At 48.5% G+C, this 20419-nt stretch overlaps 1 protein-coding gene across 2 annotated transcripts; it reads left to right on the forward strand.

The window, feature by feature from the left end:
* The first annotated feature begins 7287 nt into the window (after nt 1–7287).
* Nucleotides 7288–19272, forward strand: DLL4 (delta like canonical Notch ligand 4). 2 transcript variants are annotated; one of them, XM_027459564.3, is made up of 11 exons: nt 7290–8070; nt 8211–8474; nt 8803–8860; nt 9597–9866; nt 10936–10996; nt 11116–11246; nt 12613–12782; nt 13818–14037; nt 14490–15198; nt 15959–16067; nt 17476–19272. In XM_027459564.3, the coding sequence occupies exons 1-11, from the start codon at nt 8017–8019 to the stop codon at nt 17479–17481; spliced, it is 2052 nt and encodes a 683-aa protein (XP_027315365.2). In that variant the 5' UTR covers nt 7290–8016; the 3' UTR covers nt 17482–19272. The 2 variants fall into 2 exon arrangements, with proteins under 2 accessions (XP_071894834.1, XP_027315365.2); XM_072038733.1 differs by lacking the exon at nt 17476–19272 and having other exon boundaries at nt 7288–8070; nt 15959–17425.
* Nucleotides 19273–20419: the final 1147 nt, after the last annotated feature.

The following is a 20419-nucleotide window of genomic DNA, read 5'->3' on the forward strand; positions in this document are numbered from 1 at the left end:
GACTGAAAGCTAACGCCTGTGCTAGATCCTAGGTAATAAACACACTGGGTATCTAAATTGTCATATGTCTTGGCATTTGACCAGCAAAATGCATGTGGAAAACCGTATGCCAGTAAATCTGCCTTCTGCTTTTAAGCTGATTATTCAAGGGTTAAATATGAGATCCTCTAATGAATTAATAAAATATAGATATATTTTAAAAGCTATTAATTCATCACAATATCTATTTTGGAGCATTGTGAATGTATAAGAGATAAGATGAAAATGCTTTGTAGCCTACAAAGAGTTCCTTAGTGGTGGTATCTGTCATTTGAAATCTCCCTTCATCTACACTCGCTACAACACCTCTGATTTTATTAAGAGCGAACCGAAAACAGAATCTTGCCTTAGACTCTCCTTCTCTGAGGTTAAGAGGATGCCCAAAATCCAGCTCTCTGTGTGAAACCTGATTGTACAAGTTATTCCATTCAGCATCACAACTGTGGTGCAAATCCCCAGCTTCATCCAGGTACCTCAGCTTGCACCCTGTCTGGGTTGGATCGATGCCATTTGCTCCTTTGTCTTGCTGTGACATGGGGAAGGTTTCTATGAAAAGAGCATCAAATTGCAAGCCATCTATGAGGCTGTATTTCTTTATATCTAGTAGCTAGTTCTGCAAATTCTGTCACAAGGATTGTGCTCTCACCAGGATTGGGACACCCCCATCCTAAGCTCGATATCCCAAGCAGTGGATGCTCAGAGGTCACCCTTTGCTCCCAGCTCTGCCACAGGCTTCTGCACATCTTGGAAAACCACATCATCCCTGCTCTTTTTCCCCTCTCCTGTCTTCTGACTGACTTGTCCATTCAAACACCAAGGAAGGAATTAATCTCACCTTGCTTTAGCTTCCTTAAAATGAGGGGCCTGATCTAGACATTCAGGATCTTCTAGAGTTAATGGAGAGAGAAGGGTTTCTGTAGATGGTTCACCTGGTCTAATGCAGATTGCCCTCTCAGGGTGGGTGATATGGTCCCACCTCACAGTGCTGTCTCCAGAGGAAATGTGGCTGCTTAACATGGCCCATATATCTGTTACACAGCTAAAGTAAGGTGGGACAACTCCCACCCTAAGCTGGGTCTCCTACTCTAGGTTTGTGTGTGTGTGTACACAGAACCATACACAGAGGTCCCATGTTTCACCCTAAACTTTTAAACAAGATAGTGCCTCAGCCTCACCCTTCTGTTTCATCACAACAGCTACATCCCCTCCAGGGTGGGGCGGATCTCTGCTCTCTGCCCTTCCACAGGTGGGAAGACAGGCCCAGTGGAGGGAGGAACATCTCCATGCCATCCCAGGGCTGCAGGAGACACTGCCACCATGGGACCAGAGCAGGAGGAAGGAGTTGGGTGCCCCATGCCCTCAGTATCCCATTGTTGTGCATCATTTAGCACTGGAGATGAAGCATGTATTGCACACCCATTCGGGTCATGCTACGTGGTCAAGCACCAACTTTCCCTGGTTTGCTAAATTACCTGATGAAACTTCTGATTTAGAGAATACAGCCGGGAGCCTGGGCAAGCACAGCTTTTGCCATCCAAATAGATCTGCTGTCACATATGACTGACAAGATATTTATGCTGATGGGTCAACAGACAGACAGACAGATTCATTAATTTTCTTCTCCCTTGTCCCATTATCTAAGCCCCCGTGCCATCCGCAGCCACTGGAGTGAATGTTCATTTCTATTCCATTGTCATACTAACTACTGCTCTAGTTTAAGTATTCTTTTGAACCCCAAGAACAATGTGCGCAAGGCGCAAATCCATCCCACTCCTCCATGGCTAAGTAGGGCCATTAGACAGGAGAAACAATAGAAACGCAGCGGGTGCTCTGTGTTTGCTCCCTGCATGGCCGCACACAAAGACAAAAAGCGAGGAGGGCTGGATGGGCCAGGGATGGGTGTTGGATACCCCGATGCACTCATTTTCCCAGCATCCCCAGATCACAAAGAAAAAGAGGTTTTGCATGGGCCTGCAGAGGCTACATCAGTCACTGGGCACAGGACCTCATTGTTTGGTTTGTTTTGTTTCCCTGAACAATATGTCACATATTTACTTTCCTCTTGGAGGGCTGATGCTAGCATAAAATCATCACCACGTTATGTCAAAATGTCAGCATGCCACATCGCCACAGCTCCACATGAGGCTGCCTCATGGGCCCCCACTAGGATTTCTGCATCCAATCATTTCCCATAAGCAGTGTTCACAGGATGTGAGATCTTCTTAAAATAGGACAAACCCAGAAATCCTGGAGCCGGTGGCAGCCCTTGTTCATGTCTCTGTCTTGAGTGACTCCATCTGGACAATCTAGGATTGCTTTTGATGGGCTGTGGGAGCAGCTGCTCCTGGTTAAAATCTTTTTTACTAGAAATAAATAAAAATGCTATGAATAAAATGTCAGGATGGTCTTTCTCTTTCTTCGGTCATTAGCAGGTTTTACCTCTAGCACAGGGATTTTAAAAGGTATTTTCTCACCTAGGTATCCAGCTGTGTTTCAAACACCCTTGGCTTTTACCAGTCTGCAGCTTTGAGAAAATACAACTGCCTTGAATCAACTAATCCTGGTGCTCAAACAGGTGCAGCTCCACTGAGTGCCAAGTAGACCCCTCCTCCTGCTATTAGAACACTGGCCTCCAAATCTGACCCAAAATTCAGTCCTGGGCATCCAGCAGCCCCTGCCTAATGCTGGGCTCTGAGGGCAGCGAGGAAAGCAGGAGAGCTCAGCAGGAACCTGGTGTGGCCACCACGAACCCCTGCAGGGGACCAGCCCACAGGAGGTGGATGCCACCAGGGTGACGGTGTGTTACGGACCTCTGCTGGGTGCAGGACTAGAGGCCACGAGCCCTGTCTGCCCCAGAAGGGCTCCCCCATGCCCCGATGCCTTGTTCTTGCTCCTACCCCAGTGGAACAGCCTGCATGGGGAAAGGGTTAAAACTGCCTCTTACCCGCTTTCTGTGACAGATCCCTTCACTCGGCGCTATATAATGTAGCCCCAAACATATTCTAAGCAGCCAAGGGCAGCCCAACCATCTGTTGGAAGACACAGACCTTCTGATGCAGGAGTTCCCAAAGCCTGGCCCATGGGACATTTACTAAGGAGCAGGCAGAGGAAATTTGCCCCTTTAACCAGAGCCAGCCTGCACTTACTTTGTTAAGTTGCTTCAGGCAGTGTCCCATCCATGACTGTTGACCCATACAGTGCCTTTTGTATGAACAAAGACTTGGGAACCTCTGGTCCCAGTGAGGCACATCCAGCCTCTCGGCTCGACCCTGCCAATCCCACCCACGGCTCTAAGGTTCAAAAAATGACCCAGATTTGGGCATCTCCCAAGTACTTCCTCTCCCAGGTACCTCCTCTCAGGTCTAGTCATAGTTTCCAGGGGTGCTTTTTATGAGAAATCCCAATTCTGTCCAACCATCTCAGATAAAAGTGCCAAATGACTGCGTGGACTTCTTGCTGGCTTCCAAAGGCAATTGGGCTCCCACAGCCAGGTGCATTGAAAGTGGCACCCACAGCCTGCACTGAATTAATTAAGAAAGAAACAGACCCACATAACTGAAATACATACATATCTATAATTTTTTACTTATTCAGATTCAGCTGCCTTTGAAAGGCACAATAGCACAATAAATTAAGCAATAAGCGTGGTCACACAAGATCCCAGGAATACTAAAATCGCCTCTGGAGGAGGAAATTGGTCAGCCTGGCGCTGCTCCCTCCCTCTATGAGGAAACTGCCCAGTGAAACCTCCCCACGCCACATTACTCACTCCACTTTCTCATCTCCCCAGTGACGCTGTTTTCTCTCCCCTGAGACCTGCAGGGAGACACCTGGAGAGGTTCCACCCTGCTCCCCCAGCTCAGCTCGGCACAGCACACCTCAGCCCCGACACCCACACAAGGATGGGGTCCCCTGTCCCACAAGGTCCCCGTGCAGGGGTCCCAAGCCAGCCTCACCCCAGCATGAAGATAACACAGGGTTAAGGAAGGTGGGATCGGTGACTTTAGTGCTCGGCACAAATAGGAAAGAATAAACAAAAGGCACTTTTTAATGTTTTGTGTCCTTCCCAGCTCCAGTCCGTGCCCTGGCAGAGAGTTTCAGCCGAGGCGAAGCCCGGGGCTGGGCGGCTGTGCCGGTGGGGCGCTGGGCTGGGGTAGGGCTTGGGAGCTGCTGTGGCATCTGGCATGAAAAAATGTCCCGGGAAGCTGTTACATTAAATGGCCAAATCGATTTATTGAATGGCAGGTGTTAGCTACAAACAGATGGAGAACATAAAGGCATAAGCAGGCATTTGTATGGAAAAGAAGCCATCGATTTGGAGCTGAGAGGCTCAATAGTGATCGTTATACCCTTTAATAGAAATGTTCTTATTTTTATGGGCTCGGCTCCGAGCAACAATGGGCACACACACAACGCCGCGCTGCCCCGGCGCCCGGCCAGGGCCGGGGGGGCCGCTCCGAGCCGAGCCGGACCGGGCGGTGCGGGGCCGGGCGGTGCGGGGCGGAGGGGGGATGCTGTGCCGAGCCGTGCCTTGCCGAGCTGTGCCTTGCCGAGCCGAGCCGAGCCGAGCCGAGCCGCGCTGTCCCAGTTGGCACACGGCGTGCCCGGCCGGCCCGTGGCAGCGCCCCGCGGCAGATGAGGCACGCGCCGGCCTCATTACAATGAGAATGGGCAGGCTGGAGGAGCCATGTGGCAGCAACAGTTTGCAAATCCCCCCTCCTTCTGTGCGAATCGGGAAACATTTCCAAACATTTGTACCCCAAATCGACCACATTAACACCCCTCGGAGCGGCTCTCCCTGGAGAGATGCTCCGCGCTATGGACATTTAGGCAGAAACAAAACAAGCAAGGGGGATTTTTCTTTTCTTTTCTCCCTTTCTTAGGCTCTCTGGGTGTGTGTCAGCGCTGAATCGATGCGCAACTTTCTAGCTAAGGGGTTTAAAAGCCATCGGGGAATCCGGCTCACGGAGTGGGGCAGGGGCGGCGGGCGGGGAACAGACGGGCAAGCTCCGGGCTCGGGTGCCCGGTAAAGCACCCCTCAGGTCCCGATAAAGCACCCCTCGGTTCCTGGTAAAGCACCCCTTAGATCCCAGTAAAGCACCCCTCAGGTCTTGGCAAAGCATCCCTCGGGTGCCCGGTAGAGCATCTCTCGGGCAGGCGCTGGGGCAGACCGGGACCCCTGCCGAGCACGGCAGTGGGCAGATGAGGAACCCCCCCGAGTGTCCCCGAAATCGCGTGGGGGCTGCAGCCGAGCCTTTTGCTCCTGTCCCTATAGGAGCCGCGGCCCCACGGCCGCAGGTGGGGCGGGTATCCCCCGAGACGCCTGCAGGGCACCGAGCTGCGGGCGTGCTGCTCCCAAAATAAACGCAGGGAAAGGCTCACGCGTGTCCCCTTCCAAAAAAACCCGTGTGCCTGCACTTTGTGGCCGGAGCTCCGGCTCTGGGGTGTCCCCCCGGCCTGGCACCCCACGCGAGGTGCTGGCCCTACACGCCACACTCCGGTGGATCCCCTAAGTAACGGCTGCACTTTCAGACTCAGCTGTCCGATGCTGTTAACGCAACTTTTTTTTTTCCATCTGAAGCCTGTGTGCGTGTGTCAACATGCAGCAGGTGGTTTATTATATTCCCCGGTTATTATTTTATTAGGGCTCTCTTTATAGCCGCAATCACAATAATGCCCTGGAGTTTCGAGGAGGATTTTACATCTCTTTCGCACCACTCGCTCCGGCTTCTGGAAATATTTGTTTTGTGGGGACACGTGGGGAGTTGCAGCGACTTGTGGAGCCCGGGCAGAGCATGCAAACTGGGTGCAAAGCTCAGGGCGGCAGCCACCGGGCCTTGGGAAGGTGGTGGTGGCACCCGCCTAGGTGCGCGGCCAGGGGATCGCAGCGAGGTTTGGCGGAGCTGTGAAAAGCAGAGATCAGCTTGTCTTGCTTTAACCTACATTAGCTCCGGGTCCATATGGTAGATGCTGCCTGTGGATCTCCAGCACCAAAGCGGGGCCTATTCTTGCACGCCGCCCTGCTTGTGCCAGATGGTGCCTGGACCAAGTGGCCATGCGTGGGGTGGCTCTGGTTAGCCTAATAAACGTCCAATACAAGTCAAAAATCAAAACACACACATACTAACATCTGCTAGAGCCTGCAGTACCCAGCTAGCCTTTCAATACTGAATTAAAGAGCCCCACAGCCCTTCTGTTCCCCTAGGTTAGACACTCATTACCATTTATCAAGCACTGATGTTATCTGGCCTCTCATTTTATTTAGTACCGAAGCTATTAGCATCAGATTTGATTTTGACAGTTGACGCTGCTGCTGGTAAAGCCGGGATCTGGCCGGGCGGATCGCCGCAAAATTCCGAGTCCATCAGCGGCGACACATTCCTCCTCCCGCCTTGTTTACGAGGCCGAGACAAAAGAGCTCCCCTCGGGTGCCTCTGCCCGCGCCTCGGCTCCCCCGCAGCCCCCGCACCGTGCCCGCGGTGCCCCCCCATCCCCATCCCCATCCCCATCCCCATCCCCATCCCCATCCCCATCCCCTTCCCCATCCCCTTCCCCACCCCGGGACCGGCTCCGCGGGGAGGCGCGGCCGGGGGGCGCCGCTTCGTGCTGCCGCGGCCGGGACCCGGCTTCTCCCCCCCTTTTTCTCCCCCCCGGTCCCAAAAGAGCCCGGGCTGGGGAACGGCAGCGGCAGCCCCGAGGCCCCAGGGCGGCTTCCCAGGTGCCCCACGCCGCCAAGGTTCGCAGCCTTGCGAGCGCGGCGCTGGCATAAAGGTGGCAAGACCTCATTACCATACAGCTGAAGGTTTATCTCTCCCTCCCCAACCCCCCCCTCCCCCCCCCCGCCTCCCTCCGGCCTCCCATCCATTTAACAAGCTGAACTAAACAGCCACATGAAAGGCCTTCTCTGTGCTTGGCTTTAATGAGGGACACGCGACCCGACAATAAGCGCCCGCTGCAATCAGGCCGACGCTCGGCTGGCACACGCCGCCCCGCAGCCCCCATCGCCCCCCCCAGCCCCAAGCCCGGCTCCCCGGGGGGGTCCCCACCGCTCCTCGCCCCCCGCCCCGGCCGGGCTGCGGTGCCCCGGCGCGTCCCGGAGGCGGTGGCGGGGCCGTCCCGTGCCGTGCCGTGCCGTGCCGAGCCGGTCGGTGCCGTGCGAGCGCCCCTTTTGCTTTTGCTTTCTGGGTCCAGCGGGGCGAGAGCGGGGAGCGGCGGGGACGGGACGGGACGGGCCGGGACGGGACGGGAGCGGCGGCCGTCGGGGGCCGAGCGGGGCGGCGAGGCGGGCAGGACGGGTGCTTTGCAACGCTTCGGCCCCTATTGTTCGGCCGCCCCGGGAGGCTGCTCCTCGGAGAGGCGTCCGCTTTTGCAGGGAGCTCTCCCTCCCCGCGCTGTAAATATCTCAACAGATGCTCGGCTCGCTCCTAATCAGCTCGGCTCCTCGGCGGCCAGCGCGGCGGCAGCGGCAGCGGAGCGGCAGCAGGGAATTAGCGCCGGTTCTGCGGGCTCCCCGCAACATTTGGCTCCTTTTTCCAGAAAGGAAAGATGGAAAAGGGGAGGGATCGCCCGTGAGGCTGACTGACGGTTTACATAATGAGCTTGCGAGGATGCGAGGCAACTATATAAACAGCTCGGAGGGAAGCGAGTTTTCCATTTACCGAGCGCTGTTCGCACCAGTCCAAGGAGGAGCGGTCCAACACTAAGCACTCCCCTTCGCGTCTCTCCCCAAACCCACCCGGCTTTGGAGTTTACAAAGGCGCCAGGAGCGGTCGGAGCTCGGGGGTTGGCTGCAGGATTTCATTCCCAGCAGGGGACGGTCTCACCCCACACCTGGATTTTTACCTCCCGCTTTCTGCCGCTGCTCGGGGAATACTGGCGAGGGCGGGTCGCGCTGCGAGGGGCGCCCACCCGGACCCTTTGAGGAATACAGGAGGAAAGCTAAACCCTGGGAGAGCTGGAAGCGCCGCTTCCACGAGGATGACAGCCTTGCGCAGCTTTGGCTTGACGTTTCTGTTAATGGTTTTGCAGCAGGTAATCACGCAGCGAGCTAACTAAGCGAATACGTGGAAGGGGTTCGCGGAGCGCAGAGCGGGTGCCGGACGCCAGCTCGCGTGGCGGAGCCCGGGTAAGGTGTGATTTGGGTTTTTTGTGTGTGTCTCCCCTTTGTGCAGGGGGTGGCCGGCTCCGGCGTCTTCCAGCTGGAGCTGCACGAGTTCGTCAACAGCCACGGGTCGCTGGCCAGCGGCAAGCCCTGCGCCCCGCACTGCAGGACCTTCTTTCGCGTGTGCCTCAAGCACTTCCAGGCGGTGGTCTCCCCGGGGCCCTGCACTTTCGGCAGCATCATCACCCCGGTTCTGGGGACGAACTCCTTCAGCGTCAAGGACACGGAGAAATTTGACAGCCCCATCAAGCTGCCCTTTAACTTCACGTGGCCGGTGAGACTCCGCTCGGAGCGCCGAGCGCGGCCGCGGGGCAAGGAGGGCGGCAGGGAAAGGCTGAGCTGGCGCGGAGCGAACCGCTCTCGCCGGTAGACTTCTTGCCAGAGCTTCCTTTAAGGGAAAAAAAAAAAAAAGAGAGAGAAAAAAAAAAAAAAAAGAAAAAAAAAAGGAGAGGAAAAAAAAAAAAGAAAAAAAAAAAAAAGAAAAAAAAAAAGAAAAAAAAAAGAGAAAAAAAGAAAAAAAAAAAAAGAGGGGTGGGGGGTGAGGGATAACACGACCCGCACGGGGCGCGGGGCCGTGCTGACGCTGCTCTCTCCGCCCGCAGGGAACCTTCTCGCTCATCATCCAGGCCTGGCACGCTCCCGCCAACTACCTGCCGCAAGGTGAGCGCGCCGCGCGCCGCCGGCAGGGGGCGCGCCGCACCCGCTGCGCGCTCCCGACACCCCCCCCCCCCACACCCCACCTCCAACCCCGGTCGCGGTCCCAGCCCCGGTCCCGGTCCCAGCCCCCCCCCCCCCGCTCCCCCGACCCCCCCGGCTCAGCTGTTTATCCGATAATTTCACGGCCGGCTTTATCCGACCATCAGCAGCCCGGTCCCCCAACGATATCCATCAGGGGCCGCTTTGATTCTGTCCCGACCCAATCTCCAACACAATTGCGTTTCCTCCGGTTTATTTTTGGCGTGGGAAAGAAAGGAGCTCTGCGGTGAGAAAGCTGCGAGGCTGCCAAAGAGCCCCGGCCGCCTTTTCCTGTATTTTACACCTTTCTCGAATTCCGCCCTTTGGAAAGGAATAATGGCTTTGGGATGTTTTTCTGACAAGAGAGGAAAAAGGATATTCCAGCAGCACAGCAGCCCTCGCTTTGAAAGGCCTCTCTCCGCAGAGCCTCTGCAGCCTGGGTTAACGCTCACCGAAACCGGGGGCACCAAATTAACGCTCCAACCCTCCTCAGTGGGGCCACTGCACACACATATTTGGGACAGGGGTTCCTGGGGCAGACAGCGGTGGTGGTGGTGATGGAGGTAGTGATGATGGTGGTGATGGCTTTGATGGTGGTGGTGGTGATGGTTTTGATGGTGGTGGTGGTAGCAGGCTGCTGACACCGTCCCTTGTCCCCCAGGCTCCCAGCTGCCATCCGAGGACTGGCTCATCAGCCAGATGGCGATCCAGCGGTCGCTGGCGGTGGGCGAGGACTGGTCGCAGGACGTGCAGAAGGGCCCGCTGACCCAGCTGCGCTACTCCTACCGGGTGGTCTGCAGCGAGAACTACTACGGGGACAGCTGCTCGCGCCTCTGCAAGCGCCGTGATGACCGCTTCGGCCACTACGTCTGCGAGGCTGATGGCAGCCTGGCCTGCCTGCCCGGCTGGACCGGAGAGTACTGCACCGAGCGTAAGTGCCAGGCTGTGACAGACATCGGGTGTGTGAGGGGCCGGGCACAAGGGCTGCTGCGCGAGCCCCGTGAGCTGCCCAGGCCTCACAGCCGGCCGTGTGGCATCGCCCCTCTCCACAGGGTGCTGGCAGCCAGCTGCAGCCTCCTCGCCTAGGTTGGGGTGAGGGACTCCCAGTGAAAGGCCGTGGCACCTCCCAGCCTGTGCACTGGGAAGGCCTCTAAAGCTAGCAGGTGGCTTGGAGTATTAAAACATATCACCTGTGCCAGCTTTCTTAGGCTCTGTGCTAAACCAAGAGTTACACTGGGACAGGAATGTAGTTGAAGAGGCCTTGAAGGAAAGGCAACCCCCTAAAGCACCAGGGAACTGTTCGGTGAAGGCACCCCAATCCCAAAACTTGAAATGCGGCAGTGGTGTTTGCTTGTGGCTGCAACGGCGCTGCTGCAAAACATCGTGCACCTGGCAGAGCTCGGGGCTGTGTTTTCCTGCTGACCTTTCCCCTCTGTGGAGAGCGGCACGCTGAGGACTTTGCTCCCCCCGCTGCTGCAGCTGCTAATGCTGCGCTGCACCTCTGCGAGCAGTGAAGAAAGCAGAGAAGGGATCTTGGCTGTTATCATTGAGTCAGTCGTACCTATTCTGAGTTAACAGGCTCACAGCTTGCCCACAGAGGCTTACACCATTTCTGCTGCCAGAGGAGATGGGGCAGGTGTTGTGCTGTCGTAGCAGGAATCTTTACTGTGGGCTCAGGGTCCCGCTGGATTTTTGCAGTCTCCTGTTAGCACAGGCAGAGTCACCACTTGCTCCTTTCCTATGAGAGCTGCAAGAGTTCATGTTTGTTGTGTAAGCAGAAAAAATAAAGGACAACTTGTCAGATGTCGGCTCTCCTTGTTCACTTCCTCCTGCTCCAGAACTCCTCGTACTAAGAATTTTTAAAACAAAGCTTTGAAAGTGCAAAACCAGTTTTCGAAGCATATTTTTAAAAGCAGACATTTCCCCCTTTTAAAAGTGTATTCTGTAGTGGCATATGTATTTACCTAAACATTTCTGCTTTTTTTATGTTCTCTTTACAGCCATCTGTCTGTCTGGATGTACTGAACAGAATGGATATTGCAACAAGCCAGGAGAGTGCATGTGAGTAGATGGCAATTGCAATCCGAACTTCAGTTAAAACAGAATAGTAATAGAAACTTGTAACAGAAACTTAAACTCTTTTCCATGTCATTAATGTTTTAATTTGACTTTTCTTTTAGCTGTCGTCCTGGCTGGCAAGGCCGCTACTGCGATGAATGCATTCCCCACATAGGCTGCCGCCACGGGACCTGTAAAACACAGTGGCAGTGCATTTGTGACGAAGGATGGGGTGGCCTCTTCTGTGATCAAGGTTAGTTCCGAATGTTGTGCTTCTGGGTCTAGATTGGGTATTCCTCAGTACGGGACTAGGGAATCTGACCCATCAGATCTAGAATTAAACTTCAGTAAGGTACACGTTGAGAGGCATCGATTTGTACCAAGGCTGTCTCAGACACTAATACTTAACTTGTAGTAGTCTGGGCTGAAAACAAGCAAGCCTTCTTGGTAGGTGTTGAAAAACAACACCACCTGGATGAGTTTTGACCAGGCAAGTTTTCTGTCTTCTCAAGCTAAGTTTAATGTATTCCCTGTACAACAATTTACTAAACAGTTTCCAGCAGCAGTAAACACCATAATTTGGGCCTTCCTTATTTTGCATACAAGGAAGTTAACTCATGTGATAAGTCTGGAGCATGAGAGAAAAATCATGTAAGCAAGAATGAAAAGTACAGGTTCCATTTTAAGGTACACCAGACCACTTCCACCTATTCAACCCATTGAATCACTGAACTGTAGCCAGCTGAGCAGTCATGTCCTCAAGGCCATATATGCACTGCTGGCACTGAGATCATTAAGTACTCACAGCAAGTTAAGTGTTTTCAAGACATTTATAGGATTAAGATGGGGAAGTCTGAATTAAGCAGGAAAAGTAAAGTTGCAGATTTTTTTTTCTTTTCTGTTTGTAGTTACCTATTAACCAGTTGTATTCCAATTAGCCTATGGTATTTATAGTGCTTATAAAGATTTTCTACTTGCGTCCTATGAACTTGTGTGCTTAACCTCTGTCTCAGATCTAAGTGAAAATAAAAAGGGCCATCAAGGCTGGCAGAGCATTTAGACAGTTTAAACTACTAACATTCATAACAAGAGAGCACGGTAAATAAACAATAAAAGATTTCTAATGTTTGTTTAAATCTCCAAGCCTAAATATTTTTATTTCCTTCCTGCCTTCCCAGAACGTGCCTTGGAGCACACCTTTTAAAGATGGGGCTAATTCTTTTAGTATGTGACATGTTGTGCACAGACTATCTGTCCATTATGCCTTGAAGCGTCTTTCTGAGAATACACACAAAGTACATTTTGGCATTCACATCCCATTACAGCTAACAGGTTTACACACAAAAAAAAGGGAGAGTATACCAAAGCATTAAGAAAGACAAGATTCCCAAAATTCAGAGCTCAGGTGATAGACAGAGAGCAATATGTAAAATTCGTAACAATCTGAAACATCTATTACTGATAATAATCTGAATAATAACCTCCAATATTCCTATTAATAGCAAAATGGAAGACTTTTTAAAATTGAAAATTCTTTACTGTTGACTACGGTGTTTTTGTATGAATGTCTTTTTCCAGCAGTCAGAGACTCTTTTCTCTAACACCTGGTATCTTTGCAGATCTGAACTACTGTACTCACCACAAACCGTGCAAAAATGGAGCAACTTGCATGAACACCGGCCAGGGCAGCTATACGTGTTCGTGCAAACCTGGCTTTACCGGCGTTGACTGCGAACATGAGATCAGCGAGTGTGACAGCAATCCCTGTAGGAACGGCGGTAGTTGCACGGTAAGGGCATTTTAAATGTAAAGTCTTTGTGTGAAGCAAGCCCCAGTATACTTTTTCAGAAATGGTTTTGTAACAACATAATGGGAATTCGATAGTACACAGGTTCATTACTGACGCTCACAACTATCGTACTGAACCCTTCCCTGGACGTGTCAGGGGAGGAAGTCTGTTACAGGAGGAGATGTATCATCTAGATTAGAACTAGTCAACTGATCCTTAGGTTTCTGTGGCAGCCATTACGAGATCTTGGCAAGATTCAAGGTTTGTGAGGGAGCAGATCTTTAAAAAAATAAGCTCCCAAATGAAGGTTCATACAAAAATGTGCCAAGTCTGTATTTTAATAATTAATAAAATGTCTGCTTTCTGTTACGGAGTGTAGTGCCAGTTGGTACAAGGAAAAACAGATGAAACACTTTCTGCAAAACAGAGTTCTTCACTTTTAGTTTTCTGCAGTCTCGTGTTTCAATGTATTTTCAGAGCCAGTCAATGATTGATCCTACCTGTTGATAACGACTGATGGCTTACAAATATCAGATGTAATCCAATGCATGTTTTGATTAAAGCTAATGCTGCAAGACCCGACTCCCTTCTTCCAAGACCTTGGACATACATTACTTTCAAAAAAGAGATGAGTTTTTTTGTTATCTAAGTGGTGGGACTTCTCAATAGCAAAGCAAAATAACCCCCTTTTTTATTTAAAAAAAAAAAAAAGGCTCTCATGCAGAGGATAAATGTCCTTATCACAGCTGTGTAGTGGTGTTAGTCATGTTTTTGCCTCATTGCCTTTAGGCTCCCTACAATTGCGTCTGCTCAGCTTGTGTAGTTGCACGATTACTCCTGCACGACGAATACAGCCAGTTCTCAGCTCTATCAGACCAGCCTGCAGTTATTTACTCTGCAAATGTCACTTTTGCCACAGTCAAAAGTTCAGTTCTGTCTTTTGGGACAGAACAGCACACGCTGACCAAAAAGAAATGCACAAGCAGCTATCCTTTGGTGGCATCAAATTACAATGGCCAATGTTGTGTTTTGCAGGATCTGGAGAATGGTTATCACTGCCTCTGCCCCCCTGGCTACTACGGAACTCACTGTGAGCACAGCGCTTTGACGTGTATCGATTCTCCATGCTTTAATGGTGGCACATGCTTGGAAAAAGAACAAGGGGCCAGCTACACTTGCATTTGCCCTTTCGGCTTCACGGGGTCGAACTGCGAAAAAAAAGTAGACAGGTGCACAAGCAACCCATGTGCAAATGGTGAGTCTTTTTATCAAAAACTCTCACGTCCCCTTGATTTGTTTGTGCTTTTCAGTGCAGAAGTGATAGAAATCCAATCTGACCTCTACTCTTCCCCTAATATATTAGTCTCTCCCTCACTGTATTCCACATCTACCCTAATTTTGGCCTCTTGGGGGGAGGACTTTCACTGGCATTTTCTATGCAGGAAAAAAATGCACAAGTTTTACCATGGGATGAGATAGATGGCAGAACTATACACATTAAATTAACTTTATTACCTATTTAGAAGGGGCATATTTTTAAAGGGAGATGGGTAAGCTAGAAGGAACTTTTCATGTGTGGTTGTTTTATAAAATAACCTCCATCTTCTTGAGGTAGTATAAAATGCTTACGGACAGAGCTTTGTATTTCCAAGTGAAGTACATTGGAGACTGATTTTTTTTTTCTTTTATTTTACTTTTTTTCCTCAGATGGTAATTGCTTTTACCTTGGTCAGATTCACGTGTGTCGTTGTCGGCCTGGTTTCTCTGGTAAGAAATGTGAGATAAACATCAATGACTGTGCCAGGAACCCATGTTCCAATGGGGGAACTTGTCACGACCTGATCAACGATTACACCTGCACATGTTTGCCAGGCTATAGTGGCAGGAACTGTGACATCAAAACCAGAGATGAATGTGCTTCTGGGCCATGTGAGAATGGAGGCACTTGCTACAGTGGACTTTATAGTGCCAACTTTGTCTGCTACTGTCCTTCTGGCTTCATGGGCAGCCGCTGTGAATTACCAGTTTATTCAGTGCCCATTACACTTCCTCCTAAACCAGTCCCCTGGATTGCCATATCCATGGGAGTGGGGCTGGTGGCTTTGCTCATACTGTTCTGCATGATAGCAATGGTCATCAGGCAGATGAGGATGCACCCAGAGCAGGACTTGGAGACGATGAACAACCTGTCTGACTTCCAGAAGGACAATCTCATTCCAGCTTCCCAGCTCAAAAACACCAACAAAAATAAAGACCTCGAAGTGGACTGTGGGCTGGAGAAGTCAAACTACAAACCCAAGAATCATAAATTGGACTACAATCTGGTAAAAGACCTAACAAGTAGAGGGACACAGGAAGATAAATATTACAAAAGTGAAAAGTGTTTAGGAGACAAGTCTCCACTTCGACTACATAGGTGAGAATGCAGTCTTCCTTATAGTGTTTCTTCAGTCCCCCCTCACCTTCATACCCATGTAGAAGCAGATGAGAAAACATGAAAAAAAAATAATAATAACTTGGGGAGATAGCATACAAAATGATTCATGGCAAAGCCATGAATCTTGAAGTAATGTATGTGTGTAGTGGCCAAGTGGTATCCATAGCTAAATGAATTAAATTGAGAGCTTGTGCAGGGTGCTGGTAGTATGGGTGCTGTGAAGGGGAATGGGAGTGACTAGTCTACTGATGAAAGTAAGAAGTATCTGTTCTTCCTCAATAGATCTCGGAGAAAGAACAGTACAGCATATAATGATTAAAATAAGGATATTGGTTATTAAGAAGGTAAAATGATCTGCTTACTGAAAAGAAAGTTGGAGTAGTAATAATTACTCTTTTCAAAAAAAAGAAAATAGCAATTATTCACTAGATCATCAGTATTCTTGTACACATACTGAAAGCCTTGCCTGGGTCCTGCTTGTGACAGGTGCACTGAAGGATCTGAGGAGTACGTAGCTAAATTGGACATGGCAGAAATCTAGCAAGACAGTAGCTATTCCTGACTTCCACCTCCCTCGCTTACTGTCCTGCCATCATATAGAACACATGAAACTTCATCCTCTGCCCTTCCCTCCCACACCTCCTTGGCTATCTCATTCCAACCCTCCATATTCATTGAATTTTTAGAGATAGGAGTGTTAGTAGTCAACTAACGCCCTTTTCTCTCTGCCCTGCCTTAGTGAAAAGCCGGAATGTAGAATATCAGCGATATGCTCTCCAAGGGATTCAATGTACCAGTCCGTCTTTGTGATAACAGAAGAAAGGAATGAGTGCATCATAGCCACAGAGGTAAGTAAGTACACGGGTGAACAAGCATAAATTCACAAAGTAAAACAGGCAAATTATCCTTTAGAATTGGATCTGAGAAGGTTACTCAATTTCCAGGGATCCCCGCATACACCCCTTCTGTTCTGTGGCTGACAGGAGTGCCCAAGCAAACTGAACATACAACGGGGAAAAAAAAAATTATATATAACACAGAAATTAGCAGCTCTAAAACCAGAGATTCTGGGTTTAGATAAGGAGATGAAAGCACCAAACATCAACCCATCAAAATTCAGTACATCATAGGATTATTTCCTCTTAAATAAGTAGTCAGCAAAAAAAAAGTAATAATAATAGTTCATAAATCCACTGATGTAAAACCATGTTTTTCTTCCCATCACTACTATGGGTAATCCATGTTCTGTGGAAACAGGCAAAGCTATAGATTTCCAACAGAAGATGGGAGGCAACTGAATGTGCTAAGTGGATAGGCATAAAAGACATTTAAAAAGTCTGTAGTAAGACATGGATGGAAATTTCAACTTCTTGGCATTTAAGCTGTATTATGTGTTCATGGCTGCAGCAATTTAATGATGTTTCTTAAGTTACTGATAAACATATCTAAATTTTGACATTATTTTGAAAAGCTCGAGAACAGTACACAAAAAAGAGGTGCCTAGCACTGAATAATCTAAAGACTCCAAAAAAGCATCTACCGAAGATCCAAACAGTTCCCAAAGAATTATCAACAATCAATACCTGTCTTTCTCAGTGAAGTCAGTCACTTTTAGGACTAGTTTCAGGTAGTTCCAGACTCCAAGAAAGAGAGCTTGCTGCGCCATACAGCAGCGATCTGTGAAGTCAGACCTGCAGTTTTCTGTCTCCCTTGCCAGGGTGGATATCAGATTTCGGCTCAAAGGCAAGCCTGAATACAAGTCAACCAGTAATATTAAAAGTTCAGCTGAAAGGATTTTCAAAGATACAAATGTCAATTAGACACTTCATTGCCACTAACAGACCTAAGTATCATATCTTCCTTGGAAGATCTTGCTGACCAAAGCTGGATTTGCATAAGGCAAGCCCCAAAGTACTTGTATGTTCAGAACGACAGGCCCCCAAAACTTCTCTCCCTGGCACACAAGCTATTGCATTATACCAGATGCCTTTCACAGAGACTTAATGTTAAGCACCCAGATTTGTAAGGTTTATCCTAGGCATTTTCTCCCTCACTCCAGGTAGGGAGGCTACTCCTCATATAGATGAGTTGTTTGCTGAATATTCTCTCTCTGGATCCAGCCAAAAACATTGAATGCTGGTAGTTAAGCTGTAGTAATATCTTGCTTAAATTACTTTGGCTTGAATTACAATTTGTTAGTTCTGCTGTACTCTGTGCTTCCTTCTCATTTGTTGTGTTACGTTTATGCCCTGACAGGTATAAGACTGAAGATCAGCCCATTTGCACCTCAGATTTGGTAATGCCAGTAGATGGACGTTCCTGCTGCATTGTTTACAATTCAGAACTGGATTGGACTGTTTTTAATTACATGCAACTTGCTGCTCTCAGGCGGAGGATGGAACTGGGTGAACTGGACAGACTGTGAATTTACTGAAAGATGCAATACACCTTTTTGTTCTTACTGCCCTTGTTTGAAGTTTGATACCAGAAATCTCACTGGCTATAGAAGAAGGGAGGCAGAGGGAAGAGAGAGGGGTTAAAATGCTTATGTTTTGACTTGCTTTTAAAAGATATTGAGGCCAGTTCCTCACGGACAGACCTGTGGCTTTCCAGAACTCTGGTTATGGGAGGTGCTGGTAGAGGAGGAGGCACTTAACTATCACAGACGTTGCCACGGAAGGTGTGAAGAAAGACACATTGCTATGCAGATAATGGATACAGTATAAATGAGGTCTCCATTTTTTTTCCGGGTTTAAAAGTGCCTAAAATGTGTCAAGAGAATCTAACAAGCCCAAACAGAGACTTGACTGCTCCTTCTGCAGTTACCTGAACAGTATTGGGCAGGGGTGATTGACACTTCTTGCTACACATCAGTTTGCGTCTCCTCTCTCCTGCTGCATGTACTGGAGACAGTTTAAGGGGCAAGAGGAGGAAGGAAAGAGGGATACTGAATTTACGTCATCTCATTTGGTGATGCTTTGGAGAACTGATTGACCCAAGCCACAATATGGGACGGGATTTTCATGGATTTAAGCATCCAAGAAGGGAAAGTTGCGATAAGGAATGTCTACTGCCTGTTCCCTATTGATAATGAGGAGAGACATGATCCCAGTTCTATTTAAAGCCTTACAAATGCGTTTTAAATCAATCAGCTCCTAGAACCTAAACATGCTGAGCTGTCTCAGCTGTTTTCATGCCCTTTGCACTACCAGTGATTGTGAATAGACATTATTTTTTTTCTTCTCCTTCCTCATTCTCTCCCCCACCCCCTTATTCTGACACAAATTTGGGGGTTTATAGCGTGTTTCTGAATTAGCTGCCACCTACTGCAAATAGTCTCAAAGTTGCAGCTGTTACTTTCTGAAGGAGAAGCAGCAGTGTCATCCCTGTATTTCTCTGTCTGGTTGCAGATCTCTGCTTCTGTCCCTCACCCTGGTTCCAAATGCCCAATAGCAAAGCACCCACTGAGAGGCCCTCTGCCAAGACGGGTGGAGATTAGAGTTAGAAGGTCCTAGGCTAGTCCTGTTCCTTTCTTACCCCCCACTTCTACAGGGAAAAGAGGAAGCCAGCCCCTGGAAAACAGAGGCCTGAAGAAGTGGGGCGGAATGAGGAGGGAGGAAACAAAATCTCTTCAAAGAAACCTGGACTGTGCTATCTCTCGGACAGCAATGTTCCTGCCCTTGTAAAGCCTGTTGTTGGACTAGCCCATCTAATGCCTTGACCTGTGCAGACAAGACTCTTCATAATGTCCACTACTGACCTTCTGCTCTGACTGTGTAGGACCATTTTGAAGATGACCTTCAGAAATCAATAATATGGGTTTTAGTTTGTCTGTTTGTAGTTTATTTTGAAGACTAGTATTTCAGTAATTTAAAAAAATCAGAAGCACTGAACTTTCTACGTTTTATAACATTATTTTGTATATAATGTATATTTATAATCAAAACAGAAGTGTAAATATGTTTATTACTTCTCATGTAATGTTTTTAATGTGATGACAAAGTTTGAATTTTATTTTTTTTTTCAAGCAATGAAAATACTTTCCTGCTACTATGAAGTTTATTGTGGTTTGTCCTTTTACACTTCAGGTTCCATGATTTCATGTCAGCCAAGGTTACTTGAAGCCCCAGAAGTAAGCTTGTCTGCCTGTTCCCTGCAGTCAGCCCCACATTTCATTTTGCACACTAACTGCTGTAGGCTGCTTCTATAACTATTACCTGATGTCAACAAAGTTGTTCAACTGAAGAGCATTCATCTGACAGAAATTTTATTTATGTTGTGACACATAATATTTAGATTATATATATATTCTCTTGCTATGGAATGGGATTGAACCATCAAGAAATGTATTTTTATGAATGCTTCCCTCTTTCTCTTCTGTGGCAACTTGTGGCATGGAAGATTCAGATTTCACACCATTTTGAGGTGGCTGTACAGACCTGGGGTTCACTTACAGAACAAGATACGATTTCTAGTTGGTTTTAATCCCATGTCTTTAAGTGTTTCAGCAAGACACAAATCTAGCCCTACTTCTACACTTGCAAAGCTGTATCTCTGTTTGAGTGGGATGGGTGGGATTTGTCTTCTGCTCAGAGGACTAGAAGGAGTTTCAGGCCTTCTCCCTTCCCCAAGCTACACCAAGAGCAGTGTCCTCCCAGGGCATCCCAGAGTCATTATCCTCCCCAGCCCTTTAGGAGGATGTTTCCACGGAAAAAGTGTAATAAACATGCTTGTATAAAACACTCCCTGCAGGTTTAGTAGCCTTTGAAATGCACACATTTACAGACAATTAGATCTCCCACTAGATCAGCTAGGTGCAATACAGCCAACATCTGAATGCACAAAAGCAAGAACTATAAGAACAGGAAACCACTGCTGCTCTATTTTAAAACCAGGCACTTTTTTTTTTTTCTTTCTGGTGTTGACAAAATGCCAAAAAAGCATCTTAGTGTTGGATGCCTTTCATATCTTTCCCAAAACAAAATATAACCAAAACTTGCTAGTTTAAATATATATATAAATAAATAAAAATGAAACAAAAACACAAACAGAAGAACCATAATAAATTAATTTTTTTCATTAAAATACAACAAATAATGGTTCATAAGAGTCCTTCTGAGTGTATTGCTAAGGTTACATAAATGCTATTTACTTTGGATGGTTTTGTTTCTCCCTCTTCAGTTCTTTTCTTAGCGAAATT

This window comes from Anas platyrhynchos, chromosome 5 (assembly GCF_047663525.1).
Source record: "Anas platyrhynchos isolate ZD024472 breed Pekin duck chromosome 5, IASCAAS_PekinDuck_T2T, whole genome shotgun sequence".
Classification (NCBI taxonomy): Eukaryota; Metazoa; Chordata; class Aves; order Anseriformes; family Anatidae; genus Anas; species Anas platyrhynchos.

Coding starts and splice junctions, on each gene's coding strand:
- DLL4 (XM_072038733.1), top strand. CDS start 8,017: ATGACAGCCTTGCGCAGCTTTGGCTTGACGTTTCTGTTAATGGTTTTG. Junction 9,867..10,935: donor CGGAGAGTACTGCACCGAGC/GTAAGTGCCAGG, acceptor TTCTCTTTACAG/CCATCTGTCTGTCTGGATGT. Junction 11,247..12,612: donor TGGCCTCTTCTGTGATCAAG/GTTAGTTCCGAA, acceptor GTATCTTTGCAG/ATCTGAACTACTGTACTCAC.